General features: G+C 40.8%; 1 protein-coding gene across 5 annotated transcripts in view; it reads right to left on the minus strand.

The window, feature by feature from the left end:
• The window catches only part of reps2 (RALBP1 associated Eps domain containing 2), a 97,277-nt gene extending 85,098 nt beyond the window's left edge, over nt 1-12,179 (minus strand). The window contains exon 1 of one of the 5 annotated variants that reach the window (XR_010004277.1): nt 11,761-12,151. Coding sequence is in view for 4 of the 5 variants with exons in the window: in XM_008107266.3 (XP_008105473.2) it covers nt 11,761-11,928 (168 nt within the window). In the remaining variant the exon portion in view is untranslated. Of the gene's footprint in view, nt 1-11,760 lie in introns of all 5 variants that reach the window. The other 4 variants (XM_008107266.3, XM_062975232.1, XM_003218866.4 and 1 more) reach the window with 4 other exon arrangements.
• Nucleotides 12,180-12,571: the final 392 nt, after the last annotated feature.

Here is a 12,571-nt window from a genome sequence, read left to right on the forward strand (position 1 = left end):
TTTGTGGATTTTAGTTGAATTTGTGGATATGGAATCCACGTGTAGGGCCAACTATTTGAGGACTCTTCATGCAAGTGTTTGAAGAGAGATCAAGTCCAGGTCATTTGAAGAATGCTTAAGCTCTAAAATCTGCAGGTGGCCACTACTTTCACAGGAAAATTAGCTGCTCTCAAAGTTTTGGAACTCCTTTCCAATGGAGGTTAAGGAGGATCCTTATTTGGTGATTTTCCTTTTAGTAGCAGAGAAAGATCTTTCTATTCCACAAGCCTTTGGGAACTGATCATTAACAAGAGAAAGGGTTTTTATGGTATTATGCCGGTTTTAACCTTAAATGGTTTTAATCTTGTTATTACTTTAATCCAGTTTAATATCTATACTTGTATGTTTCTAATTCTCCTGCAAAGGATCATTACCTTGTCACGGTGCTGGAGCCTGAGCAACTCAGTGATGCCTTGAAGGGACACCCAAGACGGGAAGGTCATGGCAGAAAGGTCAGACTAAATACGATCCCTGGGGAAGGTAATGGTAACCCACCCCAATATTCTTGCCATGAAGACTAAATTGACCAGTACAACTACTCCAGGAAATAATGCCTGACAGCTCACTAGAGGGAAGGATATTAGAGGCAAAGATGAAATACTTCAACCACATAATGAGAAGATAGGAAAGCTTGGAGAAGATACTGATGATGGGGGAAATGGAAAGAAAAAGGAAGAGGGGCTGATTAAGGGCAAGATGGATGGATGGTATCCTTGAAGTGACTGGCTTGAACTTGAAGGATATAGGGTGGCCGTGGCCAACAGGGAGTTCTGGTGTGAGCTGGTCCATGAGGTCACAAAGAGTCAGAAGCGACTGAATGAATAAACAACCAATGTTTCTAACTATGTGTGTTTCTGCTGTTACTTTCTGATTTTTTTCAGCTGTCATGAATGCAAGTCTGGGAAAAAAAGAAGGATATAAATAAAGTGATTGGATGGATCAAATAGGATGGGTCCACCTAGTTACATGCTATATCACTGCAGTAGTAGAAGTAATAGTAATAGTCCAGGATCATTTTTCATTAACATCATTGTTCACAACATGTAATAAGGTAAACACTAGTAACCAATAAATATCTCACTACATCAATTATTTTTAAAATCTAGTAGCATCCAGGATGTTTGAATTACAGAGATAATTTCCACTTTTCATTCTCTTTTACATCAGCATTTATTTTAGCTGTTTTATTAATTTAAAAAACATCCATCGTTACCAGAATAGATCAAGCAGATGCTTCAGAACACTTTGTAAGTATAATACCCTTTGGCAAGAACTCTGTTTGTACTCAGGATCACAATATGATAACAGCAGGCGCACTGACTGCTTGCCATCTCTTTAAAGTCATGTCGTACATGACTGGCCAGCATTAAAAAAAACCCACAACCTTGCTACAACAGCCATAGTGGCCACCTGTTGAGCAGCAATTAATATATTTGGTGTTAGCATTTCAGTAAGCTAGAATGAACATAAGCCCAGTAGTATCATGTTGACACAGGTAATAGACCTGTTCCACAGCTTTATGAACTTCACAGTTCAGATTTCCTATAGAGGTTCAACATCAAATCTAATCAAGCCAACAACTGGTCTAAAATAAGACCTTACCTTCTATCAATGTAAACAATTCAGGTACAATTCTCAGAAACAGATAGAAACAGATAATAAAATAGGGTCTTCCTGAAGGTGATAGCACTATAATACAGATGGATTAATAGCTTGCTTTTGCCCTGATTTTTTATAGCTGAAAATGCTCTAGACTAATAAGTCATTTCCAATTACATTTATAAGACATTAATTAACCGTAGAGTGAAATTAATCAAGTTCTAAAGTTGTAAATGTAGTGCACACATAAAGGTTATGGCAATTTGACAGATATTGCTTCTTCTGTACTGTTGAAAGCTTTCATGGCCGGAAACACTGGGTTGCGGTGAGTTTTTTGGGCTGTATGGCCATGTTCCAGAAGCATTCTCTCCTGACGTTTTGCCTACATCTGTGGCAGGCATCCTCAGAGGTTGTGAGGCATTGCTTCTTCTTCCACATTGTTTTGGGTTAAGTGATCCTCCAGAGCAGTCTTCATCCTAAGAACAATTTCTCAGTGTTCTTTGAAGCCATTTCTAGTCTCTCCCCAAGAGTTCCCACCCAAGTGTAACTTAGAACATGGGGGTGCAGGGGCAAGATGTTGTGACAGCATTACTTTACTCCCTTATATTCTTTCCTTCCAAAGAAACTAGTATAGTGATTTCTGACTCCTGACTCATGCAAAAAACCTTGTGATGGAAAGAGTGGGGATCAGGAGGAAGAGTGTTTATGAACCATGTGGTACCCTCTCTGCCCACAGTCCTTTATCTACACCTGCGTCAGATCTCCTATCACCAAGCTGGTCTCCTTCCATTGCCAACTTCCCACAGAAAAAACAGCTGTGACTCTGAAGAAAATAGCACAGAATTGAGTGATGGGGCAAAGACTGTGGGTGGAAGACTGGGAAGGTGTGTGGCAATTCACATTGGCTAAAAAGCCACATCTCTGCCCAAGCCAGAATTAGGCCCAAATTGGGACTGTATCAAAGACAGAAATGCAGATTTAAATGTGCTTCTATTATGTTTTAGACTGACTGCCATACAAGTTAGGCATCCTGTATCCAAACTGCTTAGAATAAGAAATGCAGATGTTTCAGATTTTAGAATATTTTCTTGTATACACATACATAATGAAATACCTTGGAGATGGGGCCAAGACTAAACACAGCATTTGTTTATGTTTCACATACACCTTATACATGGAGCCTAAAAGTAATTTTATATACATTATTTTAATCATTTTGTGCATGAAACAAAGTTTGTGTAAACTGAACCATCAGAAAGCAAAGTCATCACTATTTCAGCAATCTGTGCAGATGACTGCACATTTTGGAGTATTTTAGATTTTGGAATTCCTGGTAAGGGACACTCAACCCATATTCTGAATTTTGAGTTATAGTAAAACTGAGGACTTTCTGAACTAGTTGCGGGATACTGAAACTTTATATGAAGACGTGCATATAGTAATGTTTCACCCTTTGTGAACTGTGTCACTGATGAACATATGGATTCCATATTAAGGACATTTTCCTGCAACTCACTGGGGGTTTTTTTCCATAGACATTTAAGAACAGCTTTTTTCAAAGTTTCCCTTCAGGGAAAAAATGTCTCTTTTTGTACATCACTAGCAAATGCAGAACCAAAGCACTTCCTTCATATATATACATGCTCTCCATGTCTAGCTTCAAGTGAAAGTGACAAGATGAGGGGAGAAAGCCATACCAAATTTGCTGACAACTTTTTTTCATGCATGCACAGTAAAGCTCTGGTTAATAAGAGAAGAAGACTAGACATCCATAAGACTGGGAATTTTTTTCCTCACCTAATCAGTTTTACTGGGAATCAGAGATGGAATGGTAAAGCACATGGCAGGGAGAAGGACGTCAAGAGTTACGCCTTCCCAACCATACTGTATGGCACCACCAGCATAAAACCACACATCTTAAGAGTATTATAGCTTGTTGATGGAGATAAGCCATGTTCTAATTTCCCAAAGATGACTTATACCCCAGAATGAAGACATTTATAACAAACATGACAATTTTAGAAACCCAAAATCTGATACAGATACTATGCTAATGAGACATTTCAAAGGGGGAGAGGACACTAACACACCACTTCCATCATGGCTAATGAGGAAATAGTTTTACTCTGGAAACTTTAATTAGTATATTTTAAGAAATATCAAAACCCTAATCTATTGCTGAGGAATCCTAAAATGGTATTATTCTATGCTTTGATCAGTTGTAAATTAACACACAATCTTCAAAAACATTTAGCCAGTATGAACCTGATGTACCTTGCAGATAATTTCCTATTTGAAAAGGCAGAGGAAGGAACAAAGGGAGTGATCTGGTAATGCTAGAATTCACAGGAAAAAGCAAAGAAAAGTATAAAACATGGACTTTGGATTTCAAGAAAACTGATTTTAACAAGTTTGGAAAACTATTAGCTGGAATCCCATGGCCAGAGATGTTAAAACAAAAATCACATCTAGAAGGGTGGGAATTCTTGAAGAAGGAGTAGCAAAAAGCACAATCACAAACACCCCATGGAAGAAAAATGGGAAACATCTGAAAAAGCCAATATGAAGGACATTCTTGAAAGCTTAGAGAGGCGGTGGCCCTACTCTGTGGACATATTAACAAATAGGCTAGGCACTAAGCAGTCATCTTCTGGGAATGCCTTAGCTGGAGATCCTGCACTGAACAGATGACTAGACTCAATGACTCACGAGGCCCTTTCCAGCACTGTGATTCTATAACACTGGCCAATGCACATTTTGGTGCCTCAAATGTTAGAGCTGTTTCTGGGTATATCTGACCTTCTGATTCTAAAAATGGTACCAGCTTTCCTCATCAGCTCTAGTTTTTGAAATACAGAACATATGCCATATACCAGTCTTCATCTGCTCACTGATAGAAAATTGTGATAACCATCTCTAAGAAATTAAAGTTGATGTGGTCTATCCAATGCAGTTTTCTGATTCAGTATCCCCAAATAACCCCAGGAACAGGCCTAAAAACCAAGACACCAAGATTTTGTTGTTTTTGTTGAGCTGTGCAATTATTTTTTTCAGTTCAGTTCCACTGAAGTTCCCAACAATTTCAATATTTTGATGCTCTGCCTATCTAAAGTGCATCAGTGCTTATCTGACACTTGTGGTCTTTATTCCTAGTTATGTCTGAATTCCCAAATAACAAAGAGGTTGCTATTTGAGGTAGTTGGCATGCAAGCAGAGGCTGATGATCATCATTAATTTTATTTGTCAGCCGTGTCTCCTCAAGGCGGTCAAAACACATTACCATAAGATACATGCCTTAAATACATATATTAAAACCCTCTACCATAGCATACATATATTAAAATACAGTACTAATAGAATGTACATTTATGAATGTAAATTCATAGTTTAAAATTGATGGGGTAGATATTTTCCCTCTAATGCATAGTCAGCTTGCCACATTTGTTGTTGTTGCATTCCTTCAAGTCACTTCTGACTTATGGCAAACATATCACAGAGTTTTCTCAGGTTGAGAGGAGAGTCATTCAGTGGGTTTTCATGACTGAGCAGGAATTCAAACCCTGGTATCCAGAGTCATAACCCAACATTCAAACCAATAGCAATGCTGGCTCTTCAGCCTGCCACATACCATTTCCTATTTAAAAATAAAGACTTTTGCACAAGTTAGGACAACCTATATTTGTTTTACACACTGTCACAAAATAAGATGAATATTTATGAAAATGTAACAAAAACAAAATTATGTGCTGTAAGTTTGGAAACGAATAATTCTGTATAGATAGTACCTGACCATTATACTATTGACATGTTCAGAGATAAGCCTTTGTTTACATAATTGAGCTAGAATGACATTTTGAGGGGGGGGTGTATACACACACACACACACACACACACACACACAGAGTCCTTCTAGTCATGAGATAAAGTCCACTGTTTAATACTCTCCTGTACATACAGTAATATCTGCTGCTTGGTGGAATAGGTCAAAGATAGGTGCTACGAGACCCACTGCTATTTATTCCACATACTGTATATGGAAGTTCAAAAACATCAGATCAAAGCTACTCAGGAGAGCAGTAAGTGCTCTCCTTGATACAGTAGCAAGCAATTGACATCAGTCAGTTACTAGGGAAACAGGATAAAATAATTAGTATCTAACTAGCTAGCATTGGCTAGTCGCATTCGTTTTTCAATTTATATTTCAAAATAGTTCTCTCTGCTGTGCAACAAGTGTTTTCAAGGGCATTTAAATGTTGTTTTTAAGAATGAACCATGCAACTAATATCTTCATTTATGCAGAGGTGGGAAAATGAAAGCATGCTTTTTAAAAACCTTAGTTTCTGACATGCTATCAGATTTCCAAAACAGCTGCATCTACAAGAAAGGCGAACACTAGGTGAAATTGATTTCACAACTCCCTTTGTAAGTCTGGGTCTATACCAGCTGTTACCATCTGCCAAAAACTGTTGGCCTTTATCCACAGCCCAAAATGATGGGAGAGGAGATGTGATCATGTCTGTATCCTCACTGTTCAAAAGCAGAAGCATGTGCTGGAGCCAGGGAGCAAGAACTCCCAGGACCATTAACTGGCCTTTGAGGTACACCATGCTCCCTGGCAGAAATCCTGGACTGATCTGATGATGCATACATCCAACTGAAATCAATAGAAGTTGCCTATCAGTGGCTGACACCAAAAGAACACCTATTCTTTTCCATTTTCCTCATTCATACATCCTGTAGAATAGGGGAAAATGCAAGTAGAAGAATGAACTATTTATTGCCTTGTCACAGTTCTTTACTTCTTTGACAGCTGTAGTTATTTTGAAGCTAGGAGGTTTAACCATTCACTCTACACAAATACAGTATTATAATTCCACTTTAACTGTTATGAAAACATCCTGTATAATCCCAGGACTTATAGTTTGATGGCACTCAGAGATCTCCCTGGGTGAGAATTCTTAAGCACACCTCTCTATAACGAAAAATCCAGGATTTCAGAGTATTTGCCATGGCATTTAGAGTAGAATAACAGTGCTATCACTGTAAAGTGTGAAAGGGTCCTAGGTGTGTGCAGTTTCTCCACTATGTTCAAACTTCCCTCAATCAAGGTAAAATACACTAACCCACAAAACAAATGCAAAATTAAGATCTACAGTCAGCCCTCTACATTTGCTGGGATTAGGGGCACAGATTTCCCATTAAGGTGAAAATCCACCTCTTTAGAAATTTCTACATTTTTTCAAAATGACCTTTGGTGGACCTTTGCTGGAAGCTAACCATAGAATCGCACTGGAGAACCTAAAGATTCCTAGCAATGTGTTGTTTCTATAAACCTCTAAGTCCTCCAGTATAATGAATCCCCTTCGGGGTGAAAAGGGCAGAATATAAATGTTTTAAATAAATAAATAATAGGAGGAAGTTGACCACTAAAGAAACTAGAGATTCTTAGAGTAACATTTTAAACAAATCCATGAATATTCAAACCCACAAAAGTCAAAAACGCACGTGGCTGTATTTTGTAACCAGAATGGTATGAATAGATAACTTTCCATTTATACTCTCAGACAGTCTGTCTTCAACTCATTCCAAGACAATACTCAAAGATGCCATGACGATACTTCATTGTCAATCTGCCACATCTCACGAAAAGTTAAATCCTCTGAAGTGAATGAAACGTTTGATACCGTCCAACATTTCACAGATGAAATCTCAAACCTGTGCAGCTGAGCAACATCAGAGTGTGGTCAAAAGGATGAGGCCAAGCATCAAGAGGACAAAAGTGTTTTAATGGGGAAGAACACAATCAATTACTATTTTAAGTAGAAAATTACTGGAATGTTTAGGAATGTTTAGGAAAGCCTTTTAAAAATCAAATTGGTCTACTGGGAAGGGTAGGACTCCATCCTCCCTTCTCTCTCCATCTAGGACTCAGTGGTTCCCAACCTGTGGTCCGTGGACTACCAATGGACTGCAAGAACTAAATTATGGTCTGCGGCCTCACTGTTACTACACCACTGCCATGCTCCACTGACCACTCCCCCTTCCTCATGGCCATGCGCCTGTGGCGAGGAGGCAAGAGAAACCGTTGGGTTTTGTGCTCTGCTTTTTGTATTTTTTTTAACCTCAGCCCTCTCCCCTTCTCTTTTTTACATGAGCATTAACCAAATCTATGGATAATAATACATCCCAGCCAAAAAAAAATTCTTAGTGTCTTCGTTTTTAGTCCTGTTCCTGGGGTTATTTGGAGTGCTGATTCAGAAAATTGCATTGGATAGACTACATCAGCTCTAGATTATTAAATATGGTTTTCTGTGGGCGAGCAGATGGCAACTACTGGATGGCATATGTTCTGTATCAGAAACTAGAGGTGATGTGGTCTATCTAATGCAATTTTCTGAATCAGCACCCCAAATAACCAAATCGAATCTAAAGTTGACCAAAAACTAATTGGTACTGTTAGAGAGTGGTCCTTGGTCAAGTGGTCCCTGGTCAAAAAAAGGTTAGGAACCGAAAGCAACTTCTGCACTTTGAATTCAGTTTCTGTTAAGCATACCAATGACGAAGGTGCAAAATGGAAGACGGAGAGAAAAACCAGGACTTTTTAATAGCAGCTGAGAAAGTAAGCAAGCAAAGTATTAACTTCGCCTGGACAGCTGGAGGGTTTGCTTTTTGTTAATTCTTTTTTTAAAAAAAAAATAACATGTAAAGTAGACTTGTTAGGCTCATGAGTCAAATTTTGAGAGGGAGGCAATATGGCTGGTGGCCAAAAAAAGAAAACAGAACTCGCAGATCAAGGAATAATGCCTATTACAGAAAGACAGCAAAAGCATTTCTGCAGCTGGGAACAAAGGAGTAATACAGATAACCAAAATAAACTGTCATGTGTATGCACAGCTGCAGCCATTACTATGGCTTTTATTTGTTTTTGCCTCTTGTTGTGGACTTCAGCAGAAAAAGAGGAAATGGGGCGATGAGACAGCATAAAACTAAAGCTGCCTTCCTGAACAAATCTACAAAACCAGTTCTGGAGAGAAAAACGAGTTGTTTATCATACCAAGCAAACCCATTACCTATCAGCTGTCTTGGGTTTTAGAGAAAAGTGGCATATAAATGAAATAAACAGCTGATAAACAGCATTCAGCCATTAAAAACCTATCAAGTGCATATAGGCAACTCTTTAAAAAACTGGGAGGGAAGAGATGGCCAAATTGCAATGGGAGCTATATTTGCACAGTACTGTGTATTGCAATGAAATTATTCCATGTAAAAGATTAAACCAAGAACCGAGATCCATATGATCATGGGCAAAGGAAGCCAGAAGTCCCAAGTTTTATATCTGTATAGATGGATGGAGGAAAAGATAGATTGAGCGATCAATCGTTCTGTTTTCCTTTGCCCATGATCATATAGATCTAGGTTCTTGTTTTGGACTTTTAAGAGGAATAATCTCATTGCAGTTCACAATCTAAAATACATATATGTCCTGTTGCTCTTACAAATTCCTCTTATCGAAGCTGCCAGGCTTTTCAATGCAAACCAAGGAGACTGATTGCAACATTCACACCTCCAACAGACAAGAGTTCTTTCTCCCACCCTGGACCTTCCACAGATATATAAACCCCACTTGCCTAGTTTCCAACAGACCTCACAGCCTCTTAGGATGCCTGCTACAGATGTGGACGAAACATCAAGAGAGTATGCTTCTGGAACATGGCCATATAGCTCCGAAAACTCACAGCAACCCAGTGATTCCAGCTATGAAACCCTTTGACAACACACTGCTCTTATTGTTGCTGCATATTATTTGGGGGTTTAAAGATTTGTTTCCAGCTACTAATTTTTCACATCAGGATTTTGTTTCTTCACCCGAGTTTCTTGTTCAAGTAGCAGGCAAGATGTAAAGCCAAGATAAAGCATATAGGTTGGCAAATTTATAACCCCAAAGCTTATTTCTATAACTGAAAAAGATATGATTCTAACTTCTAAGTGTTTAGGGATCAGTGTTTTAAACAAGGGTCTATGGATTCTCCATAATTATTAAGTGGAACGCATGAAACTTCCTAAACCATGGATGCACCAAGAGAAGAGCAGGCACAGTTTCTAACAGAATAAAAGCCCAACCACCTGTCTTTGCTGCCACTGCAGTAAGAAATGTTCGTGTTGTAGGTTGGGCATCCCTTACCCAGATTTCTGAAATCCAAAGTCCTCCAAAATCTAAAATTGTGCACATGAGTGGCACTGAGATTGTGGCACTTTTGTGTTCTGATGGCTCAATGTATACAAACTTGATTTCATGCACAAAATTATTTAAAGTATTGCATAAAATTACTTTCAGACTACATGTATAATAAGCTATATTTGAAGTATAAATTAATTCTGTATTTAGACTTGGTTTCTACTGCCTAGATATTTCATTATATGCATATATGCAAATACAGAGATTCCAAAATCCAGTAAAACCTGAAATCAAAATACTTCAGGTCCTAAGCACTTTAGAGTAGGGAGATTTAACCTGTATATGTATATATTCCGAAATCTGAAACCCAAGACACTTCTAGCCACTGAAATCCACAAGCATGTGGACAATTTCAACAGAAAGGAGGAAACCATGAAAATGAACAAAATCTGGATACCAGTATTTTTTTTAAAAAAACAACTCTAAAATCAGGACAAATAATAAAGAACAACACTCAGAAGAAAGGGGAATTCCAGACAGGAAACACTCAGGGACAGTTAACACCTCCCAACAAAGGATTCCTCCAGGCAGTAAGCAGCTGGACCTTGAAGCTGAAAGGCTATTCAATGCTAATCAAGGAGGCCAATTGCAACATTCACACTTGCCTCCAACAGACAAGAGTTCTTTCTCCCACCCTAAACATTCCAGAGATATATAAAGCCCCCTTGCCTAGTTTCCAACAGACCTCACAATCTTGGAGGATGCCTGCCATAGATGTGGGTGAAACATCAGGAAAGAATGCCATAGAGCCCTGAAAACTCACAGCAACCCTGTGTAGATGTATATATTCAAAAATCCAAAACACTTCTGATTCCAAGCATTTCAGAGCAGGGAGACACAACTTAAATACATATATTCCAACATCCAAGACGGTTCTGGTCCAAACCATTTTGGAGAAGGGAGACTCTACCTGTATTAATGTTTAAAATGTAATGAATGCCCTTTCCAAATAAAAAGAAGATTAAACAATAAAAGTAAGGGAAAGGCTATTAAAACATAGAAGAAACCTGTCCAGCTAATTTATGTTCAGCCAAATCTCACATGGAGCTCATTTTTTGTCCAAACGGCACCATTTAGAGGGCGCATCTCTACACACTATGGAACAAATGCAGTTTGACACTCCTTTCACTGCTATGGCTCAAAGATATAGGAATCCTGGAAGTGTTGTCAAAAGCTTTCATGGCCGGAATCACTTGGTTGCTGTGAGTTTTCTGGGCTGTATGGCCATGTTTCAGAAGCATTCTTTCCTGATGTTTCGTCCACATCTATGGCAGGTATCCTCAGAGGTTGTTGAGGTCTGTTGGAGACTAGGCAAGGGAGGTTTATAGATCTGTGGAAGGTCCAGGGTGGGAGAAACAGCTCTTGTCTGTTGGCATTCACATTTGCCCCCAACAGGCAAGAGTTCTTTCCCCCACCCTGGACATCATTCCACAGATATATAAACTCTACTAGACCTCACAACCTCTGAGGATGCTTGCCATAGATGTGGGCGAAACGTCAGGAGAGAATGCTTCTGGAGCATGGCCATGCAGCCGGGAAAACTCACAACAACCCAATCCTGGAAGTTGTAATTTAGTGAGGAAACAAACCCATCACTCTTGGGAACTCCAAGGAGTCAAAGCAGTCAAAGAGGTACTAAATCGCGTTCATTCCACAGTGTAGATCAGGCATGGGCAAACTTGGGCCCTCCGGGTGTTTTGGACTTCAACTCCCACCATTCCTAACAGCCTGCCGGCTGTTAGGAATGGTGGGAGTTGAAGTCCAAAACACCCGGAGGGCCCAAGTTTGCCCATGCCTGGCGTAGCTGCACTGGGAGGGGGGCTCCTGGGAAGGGGGCTCCTGGGAAGGGGGCGCTCTGCACATGGGCAGGAGCCCTCTTGCCTCACCTGGAGGAGAGCCTCGGGAGGGAGCTGCGACGCCCGGAACAGCTCGGCCACCTTGCTGCCGGAGGCGCCTGCCTCGGACCCCGCTGCGTTGCCGCCGCCTCCGCCGCAAAGGCAGAAGAGCTCGGCATAGCGCTGCTGCTGCTGCTGCTCGCTGGCAGAGGCCTCCATTGCAGGGCCAACGGTGGCCCCCGGTCCTGCCAGAGAGCCTCCGCCGAGCCGCCTCTGCAGCCAGCCCTCCTCGCCTCCTTTCTGCGGCAAAAACAGCGGGAGGGAGGCGGCGGCGGCGGCAGCAGCAGCTGCAGGAAGAAAGAAGAGGAGGAAGGAGAAAGGAAGGAGGAGGGGAAGAAGGCTTCCTTCCCCCAGGCACGCGCCTCCTCCTCCTCCTCTTCTACTTCTTCCTCCCTGGACTGTGCAGAGGAAGACGGCTCAGGCTTTGGGGCAAGGCTTAAAGGCTAGGGAATCCTGAGAAGGCCAAAAGATGTCTGCACTGAAGAATGAATGCAGGTTGATACCACTTTTAACTGCTGCGGCACCCCATGGAGACCCGAGAGTTGCGGTATTACTGGGGCGCTATACCGCAGGAAAGGCTAAAGAACGCAGAAATCCTAGAATCGTAGAGTTGGAAGAGACCTCGTGGGCCATCCAGTCCAAGCCCCTGCCAAGAAGCAGGGAAATCGCCTTCAAAGCACCCCCGACAGATGGCCATCCAGCCTCTGCTTAAAAGCTTCCAAAGAAGGAGCCTCCACCACACTCCGGGCAGAGAGTTCCACTGCTGAACAGCTCTCCCAAGAAAAGATTCCCATCAGGCAGG

This window comes from Anolis carolinensis, chromosome 3 (genome assembly GCF_035594765.1).
Source record: "Anolis carolinensis isolate JA03-04 chromosome 3, rAnoCar3.1.pri, whole genome shotgun sequence".
Lineage (NCBI taxonomy): Eukaryota > Metazoa > Chordata > Lepidosauria > Squamata > Dactyloidae > Anolis > Anolis carolinensis.